The 26681-nt window shown below is 33.7% G+C and overlaps 2 protein-coding genes across 4 annotated transcripts; both read right to left on the reverse strand.

Moving 5' to 3' along the window:
- Nucleotides 1-1856: 1856 nt before the first annotated feature.
- Nucleotides 1857-26681, reverse strand: LOC143233668 (putative iron/ascorbate oxidoreductase DDB_G0283291). 3 transcript variants are annotated; one of them, XM_076470152.1, is made up of 8 exons: nt 26525-26681; nt 24501-24622; nt 24263-24378; nt 21669-21841; nt 20830-21023; nt 3445-3555; nt 3057-3162; nt 2600-2739 (listed from the first exon to the last, which is right to left on the reverse strand). In XM_076470152.1, exons 1-7 carry the CDS (start codon nt 26559-26561, stop codon nt 3106-3108), a joined length of 810 nt encoding a protein of 269 aa, XP_076326267.1. In that variant the 5' UTR covers nt 26562-26681; the 3' UTR covers nt 2600-2739; nt 3057-3105. The 3 variants fall into 3 exon arrangements, with proteins under 3 accessions (XP_076326265.1, XP_076326267.1, XP_076326266.1); XM_076470150.1 differs by lacking the exon at nt 3057-3162 and having other exon boundaries at nt 1857-2739; XM_076470151.1 differs by lacking the exons at nt 2600-2739; nt 3057-3162; nt 3445-3555 and adding exons at nt 16885-17301; nt 17806-17916.
- Nucleotides 4752-11146, reverse strand: LOC143233669 (uncharacterized). The gene is made up of 5 exons (XM_076470154.1): nt 10913-11146; nt 8369-8490; nt 8131-8246; nt 5557-5729; nt 4752-4950 (listed from the first exon to the last, which is right to left on the reverse strand). The coding sequence occupies exons 1-5, from the start codon at nt 10947-10949 to the stop codon at nt 4772-4774; spliced, it is 627 nt and encodes a 208-aa protein (XP_076326269.1). The 5' UTR covers nt 10950-11146; the 3' UTR covers nt 4752-4771.

Consider the following 26681-nt stretch of genomic DNA (forward strand, 5'->3'; position numbering starts at 1 on the left):
TAAGTTAATCACGCACGCACTTACCTAACGAGTAATCAGTCACATAGACACATTCACATTCTCATCCAGAACATGGAAGTCAACAATTTCTCATATTTTATTATAGTACTGATGTTTACTGTGAGATTTGCTTATTAGCTGAAGTAATAACTCATAACTACAGGCCATCATATTGTAATTTTTCGGGACGGGAAAATTTAAACATATATATTTAATTAAACTTGTACATCTATTATTATAACTTCGTGTTGGGTTTTCTCTCGAGCTTTCCTACCCATCAACAAATAAACATGACTAGAATGTCAGTTACATCTGATGTTAATGGAGCAGTCAGTAATATAATACTTTTTACCTAGTTTATTATTAAACACAAAGCTACACAATGGGTTATCTTTGCTCTTCCCACCACGGATATCGAAAACCTGTTCATAGCGTTGCAAATCGGAAGACATATCGCTGTTGTCATCGGGGTGCAGAGAGTTATTTTCGGTATCAAACCCCGAATTTTAGCAATATAAACCCTCTATATTATTACTGAGTTATCAAAAGAGAGGAGAAGACAGTTTGTTTGCTTGTTTTTGAATTTCGCGCAAAACTACACGAGGGCTATCTGCGCTAGCCATCCTTAATTTTGTAGTGTAAGACTAGAGGGAAGGCAGTCATCACCAACCACCGCCAACTCTTGGGTTACTCTTTTACCAAAGAATAGTGAGATTGACCGTCACATTATAACTCCCCCCAAGGCTGAAAGGGCCAACATGTTTGGTGCAATGGGGATTCGAACCCACGACCCTGAGTCGAACGCCTTAACCCAAATGGCCAAGAACAGACAGAGTGGTCAAACGTACTCGTAAGACTGGTAAAGAGTAAACTGTAGTGCTGGAGAAGAACAAAAGGCAAATTACACTTTTATAATCAATCGTTCTAATTCATAGAAAGGATGTTTTAATTTACCAGGTGGAAAAAAGTTCACAGTAGAAATTTGTTTACTTTGTAGAATATTATACTTAAGACTTGTTCATTTGGGCTAGCTTGATGACTTTGATGTATTTTTTATATATAATCTTAGAGACTAGTGTTTTAAAAGAGAGAAACACACATTTTTCAGTCTTTATGTTTCATTCTGTAATGTTTTTCTTAATTTTATCTGAAGTTTGTTAAAAAAAAAAAGAATTCCGATAAATTACATTTACAGATGACTCCTCTCCTGCAGTGGCACAGCGGCACATTTGCGGACTTACAACGGTACAAACCGGGTTTACACACTCATTTTGGGCAGAGCACAGGCGCAGATAACCAATTATCTGATTATCTGTAAAACTTCCTCCCGGTAACTCAACGGTAAATCACTGGACTTATAAAGCTACAAATCGGGTTTGGATAACAGCTGCGGGCAGAGCACAGAGCGCCTATTGGGTACCTTTGTGTAAGTCTAGAGTGAAAGCAGCTAGTCATCACCACCCACCGCCAACTCTTGGGCTACTCTTGTACCAACGAATAACGAAATTAACCGTCACATTATAACGACCCCACGGATGAAAGAGCCAGCATGTTTGACATGACGGAGATTTTTTGGAAAGGATAGAACAAGACTCTACTTACCATTCATGGAAAGGTCGCCACAAGACTATACCTAACTCTTATTTAATATGATCAATATTGTCATAGATGCTAAAGTCTTGAAATGAAAGACAAAGTACATCTATTGGTTTTTATTTGTAAAATACACTTTTATTTAAGCAAATAACATAATGTAATCGAGATACATGAGAATAACAAACTATACGTAAATATCATAAATCACACCTTGTATCCACGTTCAACACAGAAACTTGTAAGTAAAATCCCTCTAGATCTCTGTTGTACACATTCAATTTTTATTTAAGCAAATATAATCGCAATACATAAATAACAATAAATAGTACATAACGAAAAAAAATTTTAATTTTCTTCTGAATATATGAAGTTTATTCATCTAATTTCCTATTCATGGTTTACAGGAAATTTATTCGTGAATCTATTTGTGTGTACATCCACGTATAAACTACACGGAAGTGTACGTTGTCTTCCACAAAGATGGATTACAACACACACCTCCTCATTAATTGATTGGTTCACATACCGGTGGTCCATATACTTTGTTTCACAATTGGTCCACTAGTTTCCTTGACACGGTAATCTGAACAACAAAAATAATCTTTCAAAGACTTGCCAGTTAAAAATGTATTTATTTTGAAAAGGTTATTTACTTAGAAGGTTATCATGGAGGAAATTTATTTCCAGTCCCTAGAATTATCTATACAATAGAAGGTAACCTTTATGGAAAATATACCGTTTCTTCAAGGAAGTAATGCATTTTATGTATATAAATTTGATAAGTAACACCCCGCATCCACGTTCTACACATAAACTAACGAATAAAATCCAATAGACCTTTGTTGCACACATGCAACTCGACTGACTGAACTTGGTGTATTGTTTGGGAAACGTTAAGTAATTTTCTGACTGATATTAAAAGCATGAAACTTTAAAGGACAGATCGTCCAGGCTTCACTAGTACGACTCAAGTATTTTTTTAAATTTGTTGACGAGATATTCAGCCGCGTTAACTGTAGGAAACCTGTTGGATCCATTGAGAGGTTCCACCATAACGATGTTATCAGGATGAACAAAGTAGGTCACAGAACTTCTTGAACATTGCATTTTAGATTCCTCCTTCGGCACCAGCACTCGATGAGACTACAAAGTGTAAACCATAGATATGCAATTAGAATATTAATACTATATCAATTAATGAATTAATAAAATTTAAATGGTTAGTACATACTTATCTAGAAATAAATAAAAATAACGGTTTCCAAGCGCTTTTCTATTTATTTTGTTATAACGATTATGAATACCATTTTAATGAGCAACAAAGTAAATATTTACTTTAGGGTTTAATAATATAATGTGATTTTAGTTGATTTAATAGCTTACGTTTTAAATCTATATTTAAATCCGATAATCTCCTGCATTATGTTAAAGTTAAATCGCGATAGAACAAAGCTATTTACTCAGATTTTCTGTAAAATTGCATCCCGGTAACTCACTGGACTTATAAAGCTACAAATCGAGTTTGGATAACAGCTGAGGGCAGAGCACAGAGAGCCTATTGAGTACCTTTGTGTTTAACGATAAACAAACAAAATATGTATAATTATAGATGTTACTCAGTGTAACATGTTCGTAATAAATATTTAGACCTAAATAAAATAATGTGTACAGAATTATGTACACAAATACACACACAAAGTATTACGTGTAACATTCACATGAACGATATTGTACTATATATTACTGTTTATTAGTAAGAATGTTACAAATATATAATCTCAGATTTAACTACAATTGCGATTAATAGATAGCGCAGCTAAGTTGTTCCATTCACAAGTTATCACTTACCGTGGCTGAATATACTCCTTCACTCCAGATCTCCAACAAATCTCCAACGTTCACCAAAATGGCTCCCTCTAGTGGCGTAGCAGGTATCCATTCTCCTGATTTTGTTTTTACCTGAAATATAAAAATTCAGGATTTATAAACTGTAATCTTTCATGTGAAATTATACGATATACATAACGCGATTTTTAATTGTTTCTAAACGATACACTCACACACGTATACTAAATAATAATAATAATAATAAGTGTGTTAGTAATAAATTTGATACTCAAGGAAAACTAAAGTACAAATCAGATGGAACATTAAGTGTGGTTAAATCTGTGAAACCTTAATCATTTTAATATTAATTATAACAAAAATTGCGACAAACAAAAACACTAGCTGGGAAGATAATCGTCCTCTGCGTGATAACACCGTCTCCTCTAATTAATCGACTCATTCAAGTATGATGCAAGGGTTTGAACACTCAATTTAAAAACAACATACATCGTTGGATAACTTATCAAAAACTATGATTGTTTAAATTTAAAAAAATGTATTGAAACTTGTGATAAAACATCTTGAAACAAAGCTTCTAGATAATTTATATATACTCTAGATTTAATATCACTCAACATGTAGTCAATACGAGTTGACAAGGTTGTCCAATCTTTGCTAATGGGAGAAGGGTAAGATAACAGTTAAAGTGCTGCGTCAAAGGTCCGAAACTGTATACAGAAAAGAAGACGTACCATTAGTTTTTCCAAATCCATATGTTGCAAACAGTAAAAAAATAAAAAATAAAACAAAGAACGTTTTAGTAAATCGTTGTCCAATTTCAATTGTAGGGTTTCTTTGGAATTTTCATCCATATAAGTTTTAATTTCTTTGGTGGTTTGATCACCACCATCTGTATGTTATTCAAAATTCCAAAAAATCATTTTATAAAACTACTGTTATCCTCTAATGGTTCAATTCGTAACGAATTAATTCCTTATAATTAAATAATAACTTACTTTCGAATAGTAAACATAAACTAATATTTGTAATTTGGTTTAATGTAATATAACTTAGTTTTATAGCTTTCATCGAAATTTATTTCCTACATGCATTTATAATTTTTTTATATATTATACAACATTAAACAAACTTTCTAAACTGTGTAATTACTGTACAGTTATCTAAACATTCTGTTACATTAAGATTCTAATGTCCAATTATTTTAAAACTATTTAGGTTAACAGTAGACGTTTCGGTTTAATGTAATTTCGAAATTCGTAATGAAATTTTTTTTTAAATTTACTCATTTACATACATTAATTTAATCATTACCTCCAGACCACCAACATTATCTTGAAACAAAAAATGTCACCGTTCCAAAGTCAGAATGTTCACCGCAACGAACAGTCGTTGTAAGGTCAGTCACATCTGTTACAGGAGGGTAGTACAGCAGTCTTAATGTTGATGCATTTTCTTTGCACTTTGTGAGTTCTTGGTGTCTCTTCAAGAAAAAGTCTTCTGCGATGTCTGGGCAGCAAAAACATTCAGTTATAAAGGAAAATTAAACACACTTATTACACCGAGATAATGAATTTAATCTATAATTTTAATTTATAGCAAGTGAGTCTTTTTCTTTTAATACCATAATTCTAATAAATCTAAAATACTTCAAAGGAAGAGGAACACTCAAGAAACAAAAACATAAAATGAAGAAAAACAAACAAGGGTATGTAAAAATATTGTTCTTCCACTGAACACAACATTTACAGCCTATCTATACCATTACTAAACTGTAAGTCAGTGTGAAAAAATGATTTCTATATTGTTGAGAATTCATATTGTTTTAAATTGGTAATGTTATAACAATAAATTGATTACGTACAAATTAATACATATTGTAAACAATACGTGATCTAAAAGTTGTTGAATTAACAGAAACGGGAGCCCAAAGAAATATTTTCAGGTGAGGGTGGGGATGAGACAAACATCTAAATCAACAAACTGTACTAATATGTGTTAAATCTGTTTACACATGATATTGTACCAGACATTATCCTAGTAATATTAGTTAAATAATCGGAGAAATACTACTGACAAATAATTCTCATCTCTAAATGGAAGTCAAAATGTTACCTAAAGATAAAGCAAGAACCACCAAAAAACGGCGACACAGGTTCACGCACGCCTCGAGGAAGTCAAGACAAGTTTCTTTGAATCCGGGAGTATCTTGGTCAGATGGAAAGATACATTCACTGTTCACTATTCCATAAGTTTCTTTTATTTCTTTTTGAATTCCCGTTTGGAGACTAAATGATGAAAGAAACACAGAGGTTGTTAACTTTTAGGAGTCAGGAGACATTTAGTTACTTGGTTAATTAAACAGAGGTAATAATTGGTAAATTTGTTTCGTAAATATAAATAGAAGTTCTATGAATCTCCGTACACAACCAAGGTGAAGAAGTGGTCTTGTTTCGCTCCTGTGTTTATGTATAATCAGAATTGGTACAAAAGATGAGTGTTTGTGAAGGACGAAGTTTGTTATTCTTTGTAAATATACGTCAATGTACGAGGTGATAGTGAAAGTCGATCACTTTTATTGTAATGGTTTCAAAAGGTAACATGTAAAAGTGTCGAAGGTCAAGAACAAACTGAGGTTGAAGGAACTTTGTACCAAGACGTACATTTTCCTTGAAAGTGAATATAACTGTTTCACGTAATTATTTAGGGGGAAGAATCGCAGTCTAGAGGACAAGGTACACAACACTATAATATACACTGCTCAGTATACTTAATACAAATAGTAGCCTTATCTAAACAGGGCGAATAAGAACCAAATACACAGACAGTGTAGAAACTGTGTGTGTGTGTACGTTTTGGAAGCATGCTTTCCAACAAACGAAAACATAAGAAAAACATTTATCTATTGTTATATCTTAGAGACTAGGTATAACAGAAATGAATATAAAGATATTTATTTTAATAACTAATTCAAATAACCTATTTTGTATCTTCGTCACTTTCTTTTATCGTTTTTATTCTTTCCGTTATCAAAATATCTATTTGAGCGTAGTGGGTGGTTGATGTTTTTTAACAACTGTGGAATGTTCAAAATAAGTAGAGTTTTGCTAACAACCAACAGAGGACATTTGTTGTTAGTAATATTTTCTCTCTCTCTCATAGGTATTTGGGTATTGATGTTCATATACCCAGAAAGGTCATATTTCGTCGACCTCTCCTACTTCCCTTATATTTGTTTTTACAATTGTCAAGTGTATTTATACACTGCACACGAGGGCTACCGTAATTTGTACCTACTCAGTCCCCTTTCAGGGCAATGTCCATGCACTATCTACACATACACTTGGTGCAAAAATCATTTTTCTTTATAGTTCCATGATTATTTGCACTTTCACTACATAGGTATTAACTATAAAACATTTACATTAAAAAACTCTTTCAAAGTTTAGTAATTAACCCCTAAACTAATGTGTAGTTTAGTTTATAGATTACCTTTTCTCTTTATTTAGAAAATATATATTCAATGGGAAAAGGTGTTTAGGTCTATCCTCATCATGTATACACTTCCTGTGTAGTTCGCCTACTAGTTCATTTTTTCTCCAATTTCTGTCAAAATAATTCATTGTACTATGTAGGAGTCTATATGCTATGTGCGCGTATTTATACATGAATTCTGATAATGTTGTTCTGAGTACTTTATAAGCTGTTGTAAGTAGGGAATTTTTATTGTTTGTTGTTTTGTTTGAAGTAGTTTTTTGTTACTTACTTTTATCCATGCAGGGGCTGCATAATTATTGACAGGACTAATGTACGTTTTATATATTTTTATGATGTTATCTGCTGTTGCTACACTGGTTTTACCAGTTAGTCTTCTAGCATAATTTGTTCTTCGCCAAATTTTTGTTCTAATGTTACTTCTGTGGTTTACCCACGTTAGTTTTGAGTTAAATGTAAATCCTAAACATTTTGCAGATGTAGCAGTCTGAAAGAGTGCTCCATTCATATAGATCTGAGGTTGTGTTTTTTATGTTTTAATGATATCAGTAGAAATAGTTTGGTTTTTTGAATTTCGCGCAAAGCTACACAAGGGCTATCTGCGCTAGCCCTCCCTAATTTAGCAGTGTAATACTATAAAGATGGCAGCTAGTCATCACCACCCACCACCAACTTTTGGGCTACTCTTACCAACGAATAGGGGGATTGGCCGACACATTATAACGCCCCCACGGCTGAAAGGGCGAGCATGTGTGGTGTGACAGGGATTCAATCCCACGACCCTCAGATTACGAGTCGAGTGCCTTAACCACCTTGCCATGCCAGGTCGGGAGGATAAGAGGACCAAGATTTAGTTCCATACTAATTCAACGGTTTGATTCTTTGGCTTCTTTCTAACGAAGGGGTAGTAGTACAGAAATGATTATTATGTGTCGCGATTGTTTAAGAAAATTGATCTAAATAGATAAAATCAAAAAGTAGATAAATCAGCACTGAGGAATATCTGATGAACTTTGGAAGATAGACTTTCATTTATCAGGAGTTCCACTTCTTCACTTACCAAGATAAATCTTTATAATCAAAAATGATTATTGTTAACCTTTTTATTGTGATTTTATAAAATATATTGGGGGAAAATAAAATAAATTTACATTAACTTCAAGGATATTTTGTATGTATTAATCTTCTACCTACATTTCTTTATCTGAACTAAGGTAGCCATCGTAATGATTTGGAAGTCTTTTGTATTTTTCTTTTACTTCAAGAGGAAGTAGAAAAAACTCTCTGGACTTCTGGAAAATGGCGGAAAACTAGAAAACAGAAAAGATATATACAACTACATGTTGTTCTGTCGTTTTTTGTAAACTTCCTATCTCAATCTTAACAAAATGAAAGTTGGAGAAAAACAAGTAATCAAAAGAGCACGACATACTTGTTCTTGTGATATCCCATGGTTTACAAGGTAAACAAAACCAATTTGTGAGAAAGCTTGGTGGATTTCTGACGCCACTTTACGGAATGCTTCATTACTCGGCTGACCAGATTGTTTCAACCCTGTAAAAAAACAATATGTTTAATTACAACAACTGGGTCGGTGTGAACGCATTTTCGAAGTTAGAGAAGCAAAATTATACTTGTTACAAGATAGTGTTACTTTTATCATATATTTAACACAACATTCTTTGCTTAGGCACTTATCGATTTAAGGAGTAAAAGAGCGAATAAAATTATTCCAATAAAGATATATTTCCAATGCCCATTAACGCAGACATATTTCGCTCAATACGGAACTCATCAGTACAGCTGGGACACAAGAAAAGCAGTATTGGTTATATGAACCGATTTGGTGATATATGTAAACTCATGTTGACGAATGAGAGAGTAAATGGCCATAACTTCTGGGGTTTGTACTCACTGAAAATAAACTCCAGAGTAGTTCAAGAGCTAGTGGTGGGTGGCATTTACAGTTGTTTTTCCTCTAGTATATTACTTCAAATTTAGAATTTCTAGAGCATATAGGACTCAAGTAACTTTTCGTTAAATTAAACAAACGAAGAATAGTCATTTATAAAATATCTTCCAGCGCATTTGTATGTTTTATGTAATCCATACTTTTAAACTGCTGTACTCAACGTTCAAATATTGCCGCGTCTAGATACACTTTTTAATTCTCGCAAAACTACCCGAGGACTGTCTGGATTAGTCGTCCTTACTTTAGAAGTGAAAGACAAGAGGGAAGACAACTAGTCAAGACCACCTACTGCAAACTCTTGGCTACTCCTTTACCAACAAATGGTGGGATTGAGAGTGGCTTAATGACACTAACACGAGTGAACGGGTGAATTTTTGTTGTTGAGTATCGAACCCCCGACCACCTGACCATCACGTTTCCCGCACAGAGATATGTACGAAGTTAGTACTTTTCACCAAATCATTCAAAGACCCGAGTACTTTACGAAACAGTATTATATAGATGACAAATCTGATTTCGATTTACAATTAGTAAGCCTACCAATTACCATTCATATATTAGTTAAATTAGTGAAAAATGTGTTATAGTGTATTTGACAGACAATGTGAAAATAATAGTTGTTTAACTTTGTATTACATCGGTCCTGTAAATTATGTCTTGGCTAGTCTACAATAACATGCTCGAAGCTGACTAAACATCAAGTTTAAAATCTTTATAAACTTGATATACAGAGTTTGACTTTCCATAGTGAGTACAGAACAGATAACCAAATGAGTAGCTGTAGTTTTGACGATAAAATTATAGAATAAAAATACAACATGTTACATAATTCTAAGCTACATAGTTGGCTATTTGTGTTGTGTTCGTCAAGGGTTCTAGCGCTACAAGCCTTTCCGATGACTCATTGAAGTGCAGTGAAATCAGATTTGGAAATATTAAATAATATAATTCACGTATTTATGTGAGCGTTATTTTTCAGTGATTTTAATATTTGAGTTGTGACCAAAGTGGAGATCAGCGAACATGTTTTACGAATCTCAGATGAGAAACACTAAGGAAATATAAGAATACAGATGACCAGTAACAATAAGCACTGGGCACGATTTCCTTACTGGTTGTCAGTAATAATTGTTTACGATTTTAACACGTACAGTTTCCACAAATTGATGTTTTTTTCTATTATTCAATAATGTCTAAACTTCTTTGACATGTTTCTATTTTAAGTTTATCATGCGGAATGAATTTATAATTGTTGTTGTTTTCAGCCCCGAAATATTATAATCTCTATATCAGAATGATAAATTTATTAGCTTTTATTGGAGCATAACGATTTTTGTCTTCAAGGTGGAAATAGTGTAACTGAACAAGTACAGCTGTAATCACGTTAACCAGTGTATTTAGTCACACAAATAAGTGATTGATAAAACATTGGGAAATCGATTAAAGTAAACAAAACTTTGAACTCCAAAATGTCTTTGCGAAGAAACATCTTTATCAGTTTTAAGAACGCGAACTTTTTTGTTGGTAGTTATTTTTCAGTTTGTTCTTGAAATGTATCAACACTTTCTAGGGTTAATATTTTATGTAAACAGTTCTTGTTTTTTATTACATCGACACAAGTTTTTTCAGCACCAATGAAACAAGCTTCATGTAATTTTTTTCGTGCTATTAAGTTCAGAAACACAATCTCTCATCTTGAGCACCAGGAATGATTTACATAATGTTTTTTTTTCAATGAAAAGACACACCAGACATCAGATTTATTTGAAGTTAAGCCTATCAGAAACCAAGTAGTTCTTATGACACAATTTGTATTGTCCTCCATTGTTTAGGTTTTATTTCTTACTTGAGATATTTCAGCAAAAAACACGATTTTAAAAATGTCTAATTTCTTTACGGTCTGATACTTTGTTGTACGACATTTTAAAAACATATATTCTTCTATTTTCTTCATGTGTAAAGCTTATTTTATATTTATTGTAATTTTCAAGTTCACGGACTTACCCACAGCTTCGATGTCGACAACTGGAATAGAAATCATCAGTTCTGCTGAAGTCTCGAATCACTACGTAATGAAACAGATTTATCGTTCGGTTTAGAGACAAATAAGCTGATGTTACATCTCTAAGAGTATGTTGTTATCACGCCAGTGTTAGTGTCCAATAACAGTTAACGTTATCGGTGATTGGCCAGAATGTACATTTTCATTGAGAATATTTTGTTTCTTCAACCCAATATTCTGAGGTTACAGAAATACTCTTGGTGTAAACTTACTAGTGCAAAGAGCGCTGAAAATGTGAAAAACCTGGTGCACGAGTGTATAAGCGTGACTGGAAATGTATTAACGATAAATGAGCTTAGTAGATTTTGTTTAAAGGACAGAAACAGTTTAAAACTGTAATACACAATTGCATAAGTATGATTTACAAAGTTGTATTTATAGACGTGGAAAAGGCGTTTTTAAAATTAATTGTCTGATTCATATAAAATATTTGGATCATTGTTGTTGCTTCAATCAACTCTTTTCGTGACTGGCACTATTTAAACAGGTTTGTTTTGCCGAGCTTGCTCTGACACTAGCTGAGAAGATATTCTAAGGACTCTTCAGAGGAGTTCTGTGTATTTGTATTAGTTCCAAACTTTACATATTTCCATATTTCAATAAATACGTCTCCATCAACGTCAAGCACTGTTAAGTATATCACGTGACAATCTACTCAGACATACGTTGTACTTTGCCCTGTTACAAGGTCACAACCTAACGCGTCATCTGTGAGTAAATTACGGAACTTAAATTGTAACTGTTAATATTAATCAGGTGGAAATTTAATGAAACTAAATATATATAGATATGTCTATTCGGGATAAAGTAACTCATTATTAACTTTGGAAAAGTTCGAAAAATTCAAGATTTGTATATACTGACACAAAAATTTTGTTCATTGTAAATTCTATATAACATGCATGCATTTGAAACTTCGATTCAGATTCCGACTAGATATTTATGAAAACCATCCATCAGGCAGTTGATTTATGCGTTCTCCATATTAATTATTTGTATTCAAATATCTACTTTTATGAAGAAAAGGTGAAAGTTAAATGATCAGACAAAAATGTTTCAGCTATAAGCTACCCCATGTTAATCTTACTCTGAGTTTAAACATTACTGTTCAACTACTTAAAGAACTTGACATGATTAAATTTACTAATCTGTGAAAAAAGTAAATTTAAATATCAAAACGTTTCAGAAACGTGAGTACATTTAATTTATAACTGTCAGAGTTATGTTTTGTTTTTGCTTTCCATGAAGAAAAGTTTAGAGCAATTATCTTAAATATGCAAGCTATCATTGATGTTGTTCACTTTGTCATTAATGAAATGAAATCATCATAAGTATCATAAATTTAATGAAATGAAATAAAATGAAATGGCAATTTCATTTGAATACAAATTTATTAGCCTAATATTAATAACCTTTCACGTTGCTCTGGGGCCTATCAGGCCCCACTTATCGTAGGAGTGTTAATGTCTTGTGAATTTCTTAATCTCGAGGATATAGAGAGCAAACATATAAGTAATAAATCTATAAATAGTGCGAGATGAGCAGGAAAAGTACACTCTGACAAAGACTGTACGCGTAAGAAACAAATAAATGTCACCTAAAAGAGACATTTGGACAGAGAAAGTAGGCCTAACGATTAATATAGCCCCAAAGGTTAATCTGTATTAAAGTGAGATTAACGTTGTTCAAATAGATAGGAAGAATGGTTCATTTCGTAAAAGAGAATTCGAAAGTAATTGAACCTGCCTGTATGTACTTTGAGAAGCAGTAGACGTATATTGCAAGTAGGCCTAAATACGAAAAATGATTGGACGAGCTTAGAAATATATGGAACAACTGTGGTAACTCGATGAAATGTAAGAAAACTCATGTTCGGCCTCATGACACTTGAAATTATATAGTAATTTCAATAAATTACTTAATTACTTCAATAATTATTCAATAAATAGAATAAATAAATAATACATATTTTTATTTCTACTTTAGAGTACAGCATTTGTACAACTATGATTATACAGTTTTTTAAAGTAATGATTTTTCCTAAAGAATGGAACATTAATTCAGAGAGACCTAACTGGAGTTTACCCTAAAGTGTCAGGATAAAACGTGTTAGGTTAATATGGAAACTATACATGTACATACTAATTCAAGTATTTTAAAGTTAATAACAAAACTGTGCGTAGCATCACTGTTGTACGTAAAGTTCCTGTCCAAAACACTGAAAAGACAAACTACAATACCTGAGAAAACTGAATAATGTTGGATTTTAATCCTTGCTGAAAAATTTTCAACAGGTTCGGTCACGTAGAAACTACGAAAGCTAAATTTGTTAAAAAAAATCATAATAACATTTGCTAATAAACGTTAAATACACCAGTTATAAGAAAAAGGTTTGAAGTTGTCACTGCACTTGCTGTCTTCTGCATGGTCAAGTTGGTCTAAATTTTAAGTTTTGTAATAGTATCCATCAGTCCATGAAAGCAGTCGTTTGGGAGGCTTGGAAGGTTCAGAGGTTCTCAGAAAACCTTTTCCTCCTGAAATTAGTTATTTGATTAGAAGAAATAATTTTCATAAAACCCGCTTTTCTGTATCCCGTGCTGAAAATGTAATGGACGACTGAAAACATTCATAATGAATCTTAATAGTGGTTATTCACTTGACTTAAATCAAGATTATTTTGCATTAATGGTGTAATATATAAAAATATCTTAACATGTTTCTATGTTACAGTATCTGTTCATATGATTTTGTATTGGTGTTTAAAAGCATTGCAGATTCAACTTTATTTTCTAAACTCTCACATACACTATTTTCATATTTTCTTGCCATGTCTTAAAGATACAATATTTCATGTAAACCACTCGTTGATAAACAAATTGTTTTACAGAAACATGGAAGAAATGTACAAATTTTGAATTAATGTATTGGGTTGAGGAATAATTCGTGAGCGTTTTTTCAAGTTAAAAAATATATTCATAAATGAAACGCTTTCGCAAAATATTTCATGTCATTTGGTAGATAATTTTTTGCTCTAATAGATGGTGTGTTTGATTTTCATATGTCTTTAATTTTTTGCTTTCATTTTCAGCTCATTAAATGGAATGTCAAGTGGACAAAATCGAGCATTTTCGACACCATCTGCTTTTCGCATTTAATTTCTGGCAATTTCGTTTAAAACAATGCATACTATATACCTAGGTATTACATGAAATAACGTATCATAATAAATGTTTTGGGTGTAATGTGTTCATGCATTGAAGTATTGTATAGTTTTGCATGTAATGCTTGAATGAAATTATTTAAAAACGCTCACGAATTATTCCTCAACCTAATATTTATACAATAACGAAGCAAAAATCCACAAAATTTGAGAGGATAAAGAATTATTGTGAAGCCATTTATTATAAACACCACACGATATTTACGTTGAACTAGTTTTTTCACCAGTTATAACTTCCATAGTCAGTGAATTTGATCTGTCTATTAATATTATTTGCTAAACAAACATAAAAACTCGTTGGCTATTTTACAGGGCTATGGATAGGAACTATGACTCTCGTCCTATTCGGCCTGGCATGGCCAAACGCGTAAGGCGTGCGACTCGTAATCCGAGGTTCGCGGGTTCGCGCCCGCGTCACACTAAACATGCTTCCATCCCAACCGTGGGGGGTGTATAATATTACGGTCAATCCCACTATTCGTTGGTAAAAGAGTAGCCCAAGAGTTGGCCGTGTGTGGTGATGACTAGCTGCCTTCCCTCTAGTGTTACACTGCTAAATTAGGGACGGCTAGCACAGATAGCCCTCGAGTAGATTTGTGCGAAATTCCAAAAAACAAACAAAAACAAAACTCGTCCTATTCCGGGAAAATCTCGCTCTGCAGTTTGGAGCAGTGGGTCCGTTATAATTGTGGCTGTTAAATCTCTTTGTTTTATTGCAGTAGCACTGGAGACGAGGCTATTGCAGATAGCCCATGTGTAGCTTAGTAGAAAATGAAAAAAATATATATTAACAGTACTTTTCGATTATTTCCATGACGTCACAAGACTGTACTTAACTCTCATTTGATATGATCAACATTGTTACGGGTGCTAAAGTCTTTTGAAATTATAAACAAAGTACATTCATTGGTTTATATTTGTAAGATACACTTTTATTTAAGCAAATAACATAATGTAATCGCGATACATGAGAATAACAAACTATACGTAAATTTCATAAATGACACCTTGTATCCACGTTCAACTCAAACGTTTAAATAAAACCCAATAGATCTTTGTTGTACATATGGAAATCGATTGACTGAACTTGGTGTATTGTTTAGGGAACGTTAACTAATTTCCTGACTAGGTATATAATGTATCAAATCTTAAAGGTCAGATCGTCCAGGCTTCACTGATAACAAGTATTTTTTTTAAATTTGTTGGCGAGATATTCAATCGCGTTAACTGTAGAAAACCTGTTGAATCTATTCCGAGGTTCCATTCTAACGTAACACTAGAATTATTCTGATGTTAGATAACAATCACTAATAAAGGTAACAATCATCGTTACTTAAGCAACAAATATATTAATATATTAATAATAATGATAATACCTTTGAATACAGTTTCTGTACTAGTCTTTTCCTGCAGTATTTAAAGTACTGACGATTGTTACTGAAGACATCAGAACAATAATTTAGGGAAACCTGATTGGAGTTTACCCTAAACCTTCAGGATAAAAGTTGATAGGTTAATATGAGAACTATACATACTGATTCAAGAAATTTAGATTAAATAAAACTGAGTGGAGCGATTGTAATACGTACAGTTTGTCTAAAATACTGAAAAATAAACTCCGACACCAAAGAAAATTGGAAAATGTTGGATTCTAATCCTTGCTGAGAAACTCTTTAACAGGCTTAGTCACGTTGTTTCTACGTGACTAAATCCATAATAACAGTTGCTTATGAAAACTACATTCACTAAATTTAAAAGGTTTGAACTTGTCACTGTGCATGTTTCATTTCAAATGTTTTCTGTTAGAATATCTGTTCGTGAAATTTTTTTTATTGGTGTTTAAAAACATTGCAGATTCAACTTTATTTTCTAAACTCTCACACATACTATTTTCAGATTTTCTTGCCGTTCCTTAAAGACACAATATTTCATGTAAACTGCTTACTGACAAACTGTTTTACACAATCGTGGAAGATATGTATAAGTGTTTGACTTGTATAATAACTATCCAATAACGAAGCCAAAATCCATTAAATTTGAGGGATAAGAAAGCATTATCTTAAAGTTATTTAATGTAAACACTATCAGACTTTTGTACTCTACTAGTTTTTACACCATTTAGTAAGAAATTATAACTTCCATAATCAGTGAATCTGATCTGTCGTTTAACATTCTTTGCTAAAGAAACGTAAAAACTTCCTGGTAACATACTGATCTAAGTATGTCTATCGTCTCATAGCAGCGAAGTTACTCTCCAAACTTTGGAGCAGCGGGTGCGTTATAATTGTGGCTATCAAATCTCTTTGTTCTATTAGAGTAGGACTAGAGAAGAGGCTAGTGTAGATAACCCACGTGTAGCTTTGTACAAAACAATCATAATGAAAGAAAATATTAATAGTACTTTTCATTATCACATGCGCAAGAGAAAGGGTGGAACAAGGTTGTACTTATTCTTCATGGGAAGGAGGGAACAAGGTTCTAATTATCCTTCATAGAAAGGATGCCACAAGACTGTACTTATACTTCATGGAAAGGAAGGAACAAGGTAATAATTATACATCATGGAAAGGAGGAAACAAGATTATACTTCACTTTTATTTAATATGATCAACATGGTAACAGGTGCTAAAGTGTCTCGAAATGATAAAGTTCATTACATTCATTGGTTTTTATTTGTAAAATACACTTTATTTAAGCAAATAACAATGTAATCGCAATACACGAGAACAGCAGACTATACGTAAGTTTAATAAATCGCACCCTGGATCCACGTTCAACACATGAAGAAGTAAATAAAACCCAATAGATCTTTGTTGTACACATGCAACTCGACTGATTGAACTTCGTGTATTGTTTACGGAACGTTAACTAATTTCCTGACAAGGTATTAAATGTATCAAACATTAAAGGTCGGATCGTCCAGGCTTCACTAGTAAGAAATTATGTTTTTTATTTTGTTGGCGAGATATTCAGCTGCGTTAACTGTAGGAAACCTGTTGGATCCATTGAGAGGTTCCACCATAACGATGCCATCAGGATTAACAAAGTAGGCCGCAGAACTTCTTGAACATTGCTTTTAGATTCCTCCTTCGGAACCAGGACTCGATGAGGCTACATTGTGCAACCAAAGGTGTGCAATTAGAATATTATTACTATTTGAATAAGAAAATAAAGTTAAATACTTTGTTCAAATTTATCAGCAAGCAAGCACAGTGAGGAAACTATAGTTTCCAGGCACTTGTTTTATTATATCAGTTAAAAATAAAATATTTGCTTTAGGTTTAAATAACATAACTAATCAATTCTTAGCTAACTTTTTTCACTGATATTTTAAATTTGTGTTTAAACACAAACTGCTGATTTTGGTCAATGTGAGAGAAAAAAAGATATTTACACAAGCTTACTATACTTCTAGATATCACTCAGTAAAATATATTTATAATAAATATTTACCTGTGAGTAATTTTGTACATTGAATATTTTGATATTATGTATAGATATAATATTACTGTTTACTAATAAGAATGTTACAAATATATATTGTCATGTTAAACTACTACTATGTTTAATAGACCACGCAACGAAGTTCTTCCATTTTTATTTGTTATCACTCACTGTAGCCGGATATACTCCATCGCTCCAGATTGCCAACATATCTCCAACGTTCACCAAAATGGCTTCCTCTAGTGGGACAGCAGATATCCATTCTCCTGTTTTCGTTTTCAACTGAAATATAAAATGTAGGATTTATAAATTGTCGCCTTTCACGTGAAGTTATACACCATAATAAAGTGATTTTTATTGTTTCTATAATCAGTTTTATAATTGTTTATAATCGGTGTGCTAGTTTCGAGGTTGACATTGAAGGAAAATCTAAAATACAAATTACAGGGGAACCTCGGTTCTCGAACAATTCGGTTTTCGAACAGATTGTTTGAGAGAAAAATGTCTCGGTTGTCGAACATAAACGCGCTTCCCGAACAAAGCTGTCGTGGCCCGAACCCCCGAAATATCCCGACTGATGACCCTTCGGCCATTTTCGGCCCACATCATGCTTGCCTAAAACATTTTACCCGCACTTCTCGCTCAGTCCACACCCTCGCTAAATTTACTGTGAACGTTCTCAGTTTTCTTTCTTTTTTGTTTTCTAAATATTCTGATTAAATAAGCCACCATGGGGTCAAAGAAGGAAAATGAAAGCAGCATACCAAAAAGAAAAGTTGTTACAGCTACAACAGAGGTGAAAAAAGATCTCATAGCGAAGTATGAGAGTGGTGTTCGCGTGTCTGACCTTGCAACACAGTTTGGTGTGGCGAAGTCTGCACCATACTGAAAAATAAAGAGGTCATCAAAGGAGCTGATGTTGCAAAAGGAGTTACAGTGCTTACGAAACAAAGATCACAAACAATGGAAGAGGTAGATAACCTGTTGTTGATTTGGGTAAACGAAAAACAGTTAACTGGTGATAGCATTTCTGAGACTATCATTTGTGAGAAAGCAAAGCAGTTGCATGCTGACCTCCTGAAAACAACCCTGGAACGAGTGCTGATACGAATGATGCCTTTAATGCTAGTAGGGGTGGTTTGAAAAATTTAGGAAGAGAACTGGCATACATTGTGTGGTGAGACATGGGGAGGGTGCAGTTCTAACAAAGACGCTGCTGATAAATTTGTTAGGAAATTTAAGGACCATGTAGAAGCTGAGGGTTTTATTCCCCAACAAGTGTTCAACTGTGATGAGACAGACCTCTATTGGAAGAAAATGCCAAAGAGGACCTACATCACCAAGGAGGAGAAGTCACTGCTAGGACACAAGCCAGTGAAGGACAGGCTAACTCTATTGTTATGTAGTAATGCAAGTGGGGACTTAAAACGTAAGACTTTGCTTTTGTACCATTCTGAGACCCGAGGGTTTTTAAGAAAAATGTCTTGAAAAGTAAACTAAATGTCATGTGGAGGGCTAATAGTAAAGCATGGGTAACCAGGCAATTTTTTATGGAGTGGATCCATGAAGTGTTTGCCCCATGTGTAAAGAATTACCTCACGGAAAAACAGTTGCCACTCAAGACCCTTCTTGTGATGGACAATGCACATACTCACCCACCAGGCTTGGAGGACGGGTTGGTGGAGGAGTACAATTTCATTAACGTTGAAGCTTTTGCCCCTAACACGACTCCTCTCATTCAGCCCATGGACCAGCAGGCCATATCGATATTTAAGAAACTCTACACCAAAGCACTGTTTCAAAAGTGCTTTGAAGTGACCTCTGACACAGAGTTAACCGTCAGAGGGTTCTGGAAAAATCACTTTAATATCCTCCATTGCTTGAGGATCATAGACAAAGCCTGGAGGGAAGTGTCTTTGAGGACCATGAACTCAGCCTCGAAGAAATTGTGGCCAGACTCTGAAGCAGATAGAGACTTTGAGGCTGAGCCTGTTGTCAAGGGTATTGTCTCACTAGTCAAGTGTATGGGCTTGAATGTGAGTGGTGATAATGTGGAGGAGTTGGTGGAAGACCACAACACGGAGCATACCACGGAAGAACTCCAAGATTTTCAGAAGAAGCAGCAACAGAAGGCAGCTGAGGAAGTGTCTTCAGATGATGTGGAAGGAAGGGAGGATGCTCCTAGTTCACTAATCAAGGAAATGTATGGAAAATGGGGAGAGTTACAAGGTTTTGGGAAAACATTTTACCCTGACAAAGGTGTAGCAAACTGCAGCATAAACCTTTTTAATGACAATGCCATGTCTTACTTCAGAAACATTTTAAAATGCAGGCATAATAAACCTCATTAGACAAGTTTTAGTGAGAAATAGGTCCAGTGAGTCTCAAGCAGGTTGTAACGGTGCAAAGAGACAAAAAAAAAAAAAGAACCCCAGAAGGAGAGTTACCTGACGTTTTTATGGAAGGTGACTCCCCTTCCAAACAATAATAACCCTCCTACTCTCCATGTTTCTCACCACTTTTCACTTACGCCATCAGCTTTCCTCAGCAGAGGTGAAGTGCAGTTAAATTTTCATTTATTGTTTTTTTTATTGTCTTTATAGTTTTTGTGATTGACTTTATGCATGCAAGTATTATTATACAGGTATAAACAAGCAATATTTTTACTTAAAATGATCCATAATGCGTAATTTTTGGATGTCTGTAAGGGATTAATTTAATTTACAGTATTTTTTATGGGAAAAATTGATTCGGTTTTCGAACAGCCTTCTTGAACGAATTAAGTTCGAGAACCGAGGTACCACTGTATTTGGAGTTTGTAGGTGTGGTTAAATATGAATCCTTTTAATATTTGTTATAGCTACGAAAAGGGTTAATTATTGTACAACATACAGTTTCTTTGTATATATTAGCTGATGTACTCATTCAACGTACAGCGAAAATATTGTAATCAAGGGAAGTGACATAGCGTGGATGAGACCCGAGCTTCGACTGCTCTATATCAGGCATGCCCCTCAGTGGCACTGTGGCATGTATTTGGACATGTATTGTTACATGAATATCTGTGACAATACAGATAACCAAGAACAATTCACAGTGGACACGATTTCCAGATTATAAAGTTATATTACATTATATCTTTATGGTTAAAATTTTAATTGTATTCATTTTTAAAAGCATTAATTTAATCGTTACCTCCAGACCACCAACATTATCTTGAAACAAAAATGTCACCGTCCCAAAGTCAGAATGTTCACCGCAACGAACAGCTGTTGTAGGGTCAGTCACACTTGTCACAGGAGGGTAGTACACCATTCTTAATGTTGATGCATTTTCTTTGTACTTAGTGATTTCTTGGTGTCTCTTCAAGAAAAAGTCTTCTGCGAGGTCTGGGCACCAAAAACATTCAGTTGTAAAGGTCGGTTATAGGGGAAAATTAGAAACACTTATTACACTGAGATTATAAATTTAATTTCTGTGAAGTAATTAAATAAATATGTTCCTCTACCAGCAAGTGTATCTTGTACTTTAAACTTTTTACACTTCTGGCATTAAAAAGACTTGAAATTAAGAGAACACTTAAGAATAAACAACTTAAAATGAACTGAACAAACAACGATATGAAGAAATATCGTTCTTCCACTGAACATAACATATACAATTTATTTATACTATTACTAATCTGTAAGTCAGTGTGGAAAATTGTTCTTTGATACAAAGCTATTTCATTATTGTTCAAAATTGTTTTAAATTAGTAATTTTTTAACATTATTTTTATTATGTACAAACTAATGTATATTTTGCACCATAGGTGGTCTAAATGTCGCCCAACAAACAGACATGGGAGAACAGAAATATTTTCAGGTGAGGGTGGGGATGAGACAAACATCTAAATCAACAAACTGTATTAATATGTGTTAAATCTGTTTATACATGATATTGTACCAGACATTATCCTAGTAATATTAGTTAAATAATCGGAGAAATACTACTGACAAATAATTCTCATATCTAAATGGAAGTCAAAATGTTACCTAAAGATAAGGCAAGAACCACCAAAAAACGGCGACACAGGTTCACGCACGAGTCGATGAAGTCAAGACAAGTTTCTTTGAATCCGGGAACATCTTGTTCAGATGGAAAGATACATTCACTGCTCCCTATTCCATAAGTTTCTTTTATTTCTTTTTGAATTCCCGTCTGGAGACTAAATGATGAAAGAACCGCAGTGGGTGTTAACTTTAAGGAGTCAGGGGACATTTAGTTACTTGGTTAATTAAACAGAGGTAATAATTGGTAAATTTGTTTTGTAAATATAAATAGAAGTTCTATGAATCTCCATACACAACCAAGGTGAAGAAGTGGTCTTGTTTCGCTCCTGTGTTTATGTATAATCAGAATTGGTACAAAAGATGAGTGTTCGTGAAGGGCGAAGTTTGTTATTCTTGGTAAATATACGTCAATGTACGAGGTGAAAGTGAAAGTCGATTACTTTTATTGTAATGGACTCAAAAGGTAACATGTAAAAGTGTCGAAGGTTAAGAACAAACTGAGGCTGGAGGAACTTTGTACCAAGACGTACATTTTCTTTGAAAGTGAATATAACTGTTTCACGTAATTATTTAGGGAGAAGAATCGCAGTCTAGAGGACAAGGTACACAACACTATAATATACACTTCTCAGTATACTTAATACAAATAGTAGCCTTACCTAAACAGGGCGAATAAGAACCAAATACACAGATAGTGTAGAAACTGTGTGTGTGTGTTCGTTTTGGAAGCATGCTTTCCAACAAACGAAAATATTAGAAAAATATCTGGTATCTGTTATTATACTTTAGAGACCAGGTACAATAGAAATGAATATAAAGATATTTATTTTAATAACTAATTCAAATAACCTATTTTGTATCTTCGTCACTTTTTTTATCGTTTTTATTCTTTCCGTTATGAAAATATCTATTGGGGCGTAGTGGGTGGTTGATGTTTTTTAACAACTGTGGAGTGTTTAAAATAGGTAGAGTTTTACCAACAACCAACAGAGGACATTTGTTGTTAGTAATATTTTCTCTCTCTCTCTCATAGGTATTTGGGTATTGATGTTTATATTCCCAGGAGGGTCAGGTTTCGTCGACCTCTCCTACTTCCCTTATATTTGATTTTACAAATGTCAAGTGTATTTATACACTGTAGACGAGGGCTTGAGTAACCCGTACTTACTCAGGCCCCTTTCAGGGCATTGTCCATGCACTATCTACACATACACTTGGTGCAAAAATAATTTTTCTTTATAGTTCCATGATTATTTGTACTTTCGTTAAATAGGTATTAATTATAAAACATTTGCATAACAAAACCCAATGCTTAAATGCTTAGTAATTAACCCCTAAACTAATGTTGGGTCTAGCTTATAGGTGGCCTTTTTTCTTTATTGATGAAATATATATTCACTGGGGAAAGGTGTTTAGGTCTATCCTCATCATGTATACAGTACCTGTGTAGTTCGCTTACTAGCTCATTTTTTCTCCATTTTTTGTCAAAATAATTCATTGTACTATGTAGGACTCTATCTGCTATTGTTTCTATATGTGCGTACTTATGCATGAATTCTGATAATGTTGTTCTGGATACTTTATAAACTGTTGTAAGAAGTGTATTTGGTATTGTTTGTTGTTTTATTTGAAGTACTTTTTTTACATACATTTATCCATGCAGGGGCTGCATAGTCAATGACGGGTCTAATGTACGTTTTCTATATTTGTATGATGTTATCTGACGTTGCTACACTGGTTTTACCAGTACGACTTCAAGCATAGTTTGTTCTTCGCCAAATTTTTGTTCTAATGGTACTTATGTGGTTTACCCACGTTAGTTTTGAGTCAAATGTGAGTCCTAAAAATTTTGCAGATGTAGCAATCTGAAAGAGTGCTCCATTCATTTCAATCTGTGGTTGTCCTTTTTTATGTATTAGTGATATTGGTAGGAATAGTTTGGTTTTTTGAATTTCGCGCAAAGGTACACAAGGACAATCTGAGGTAACCCTCCCTAATTTAGCAGTGTAATACTAGAGGGAAGGCAGCTAGTCATCACCACCCACCGCCAACTCTTGGGCTACTCTTATCAACGAATAGTGGAATTAACCATTACGTTATAACGCCCCCACGACTAAAAGGGCGAGCATGTTTGGTGTGACGGAGACCCAATCCCACGACCCTCAGATGACGAGTCGAGTGCCTTAACCATCTGGTCATGCCGGGTCGGGAAGAATAGAGGACCAAGTTTCTGTTCCATACTGTTTCAATGGTTTGATTCTTTGGCTTCTTTCTAACGAAGCGTTAGTTGTACAGAAATGATTATATTGCGTCGAGATTGTTTAAGAACATTGATCTAAATAGATAAAATCAAAAAGTAAATAAATCAGCACTAAGGAATGTCTAATGAACTTTTGGAGATAGACTTTCATTTATCAAAAGTTCCATTTCTACACTCACCAGAATAAATTTTTATATACAACAGTGATTATAGTTTAGCTTTTCATAGTGATTTTATGAAATATAATGGGGGAAAATAACAAAATAAATTCACTTTAACTACAAGGATATTTTCTATGTTTTAATCTTCTACCTACATTTCTTTATCTGGACTAAGGTAGCCATCGTAATGATTTGGAAGTCTTTTGTATTTTTCTTTTACTTCAAGAGGAAGTAGAAAAAACTCTCTAGACTTCTGGAAAATGGCGGAAAACTAGAAAACAGAAAAGATATATACAACTACACGTTGTTCTGTCGTTTCTTGTAAACTCCCTATCTCAATCTTAGCAAAATGAAAGTTGGAGAAAAACAAGTAATCAAAAGAGCACGACATACTTGTTCTTGTGATATCCCATGGTTTACAAGGTAAACAAAACCAATTTGTGAGAAAGCTTGGTGGATTTCTGACGCCACTTTACGGAATGCTTCATTACTCGGCTGACCAGATTGTTTCAACCCTGTAAAAAAACAATATGTTTAATTACAACAACTGGGTCGGTGTGAACGCATTTTCGAAGTTAGAGAAGCAAAATTATACTTGTCACAAGATAGTGTTACTTTTATCATATATTTAACACCACATTCTTTGCTTAGAAACTTATCGATTTAAAGAGTAAAAGAGCGAATAAAATTATATAAATAATAAAGATATATTCACAATGCCCATTATCGCTGACACATTTTGCTCAATACAGTACAGCTGGGATACAAGAAAAGCAGTAGTGGTTATATTAACCGATGTGGTGATATATGTAAACTCATGTTGACGAATGAGAGAGTAAATGGCCATAACTTCTGGGGTTTGTACTCACTGAAAATAAACTCCAGAGTAGTTCAAGAGCTAGTGGTGGGTGGCATTTACAGTTGATTTTCCTCTAGTATATTACTTCAAATGTAGAATTTCTAGAGCATATAGGACTCAAGTAACTTTTCGTTAAATTAAACAAACGAAGAATAGTCATTTATAAAATATCTTCCAGCGTATTTGTATGTTTTATGTAATCCATACTTTTAAACTGCTGTACTCAACGTTCAAATATTGCCGTGTCTTGATATACTTTTTAATTCTCGCAAAACTACCCGAGGACTGTCTGGGCTAGTCGTCCTTACTTTACAAGTGAAAGAGAGGAGGGAAGACAGCTAGTCATGACCACCTACTGCAAACTCTTAGGCTACTCTTTTACCAACAAATGTTGAGATTTAGAGTGGCATAATAACGCTCACACGACTGAACGGGTTAAATTTTATTGAGTTTCGAACCCCCGACCAACTGGCCATGACGTCTCCCGCACAGAGATATGCACGAAGGTAATACTTTTCACCAAATCATTTAGAGACCCGAGTACTTCACGAAACAGTATTATGTAGATGTCAGATTTGGAAATATTAAATAATATAATTAATGTATTTATGCGAGCGTCATGTTTGAGTGATTTTAATATTTGATTTGTGACCAAAGTGGATGTCAGCGAACATGTTTTACGAATCTCAGATGAGAAACAATGAGAAAATATAAGAATACAGATGACCAGCAACAATAAGCACTGGACACGATTTCCTTACGGGTTGTCAGTAATAATTGTTTACGATTTTAACACGTACAGTTTCCACAAATTGATGTTTTTTCTTTTATTCAATAATGTCTGAACTTCTTTGACATGTTTCTATTTTAAGTTTATCATGCGGAACTCATTTATAATTGTTGTTGTTTTCAGCCCCGAAATATTGTAATCTCTATATCAGAATGATAAATTTATTAATTTTTATTGGAGCATAACGATTTTTGTCTTCAAGGTGCAAATACAGGTGTAAGCACGTTAACCAGTGTATTTAGAAACACAAATAATTGATTGATAATGCATTGGGAAATCGACTAAATCGTTCTTTATCAGTTTTAAGAACGCGGACTTTTTGTTGGTAGTTATTTTTCAGTTTGTTCTTGAAATGTATCAACACTTTCGAGGCTTAACATTTTATGTAAACAGTTCTTGTTTTTCATCACATCGACACAAGTTTTTTCAGCACCAATGAAACAAGCTTCATGTAATTTCTTTCGTTCTATAAAGAACAAAAACACAACCTCCCATCTTCAGCACCAAGAATGATTTTCATAATTTTTGTTTCAATGATAAGACACGACAGATATCAGATTTAATTGAAGTTAAGCCTATTAGAAATCAAGCAGTTCTTACGACACAATTTGTTTTGTCCTCCATTGTTTAGGTTTTATTTAAAAATGTCTAATTTCTTTACGTTCTGATACTTTGTTGTACGACATTTTAAAAACATATATTCTTCTATTTTCATCATATGTAAAGCTAATTTTATATTTGTTGTAATTTTCAAGTTTACAGACTTACCCACAGCTTCGATGTCGACTACTGGAATAGAAATCATCAGTTCTGCTGAAGTCTCGAATCGAACGTGCTTTTTAAGGATAGAGATTTACTGTTCGGTTTACAGTGAAATAAGCTGAGGTTACATCTCTATAAGTATGTTGTTACCACGTCAGTGTTA

Source organism: Tachypleus tridentatus, chromosome 12 (assembly GCF_004210375.1).
Source record: "Tachypleus tridentatus isolate NWPU-2018 chromosome 12, ASM421037v1, whole genome shotgun sequence".
In the NCBI taxonomy this organism is placed as follows: Eukaryota; Metazoa; Arthropoda; class Merostomata; order Xiphosura; family Limulidae; genus Tachypleus; species Tachypleus tridentatus.

Coding starts and splice junctions, on each gene's coding strand:
- LOC143233668 (XM_076470150.1), bottom strand. CDS start 26,561: ATGATTTCTATTCCAGTAGTCGACATCGAAGCTGTGG. Junction 24,623..26,524: donor AGTCGACATCGAAGCTGTGG/GTAAGTCTGTAA, acceptor GTTTTTTTACAG/GGTTGAAACAATCTGGTCAG. Junction 2,740..3,444: donor AAGGAGTATATTCAGCCACG/GTAAGTGATAAC, acceptor TACACTTTGTAG/TCTCATCGAGTGCTGGTGCC.
- LOC143233669 (XM_076470154.1), bottom strand. CDS start 10,949: ATGATTTCTATTCCAGTTGTCGACATCGAAGCTGTGG. Junction 5,730..8,130: donor CTTAGTTCAGATAAAGAAAT/GTAGGTAGAAGA, acceptor TTCATCATTTAG/TCTCCAAACGGGAATTCAAA. Junction 4,951..5,556: donor GGTTCTTGCTTTATCTTTAG/GTAACATTTTGA, acceptor TTTGCTGCCCAG/ACATCGCAGAAGACTTTTTC.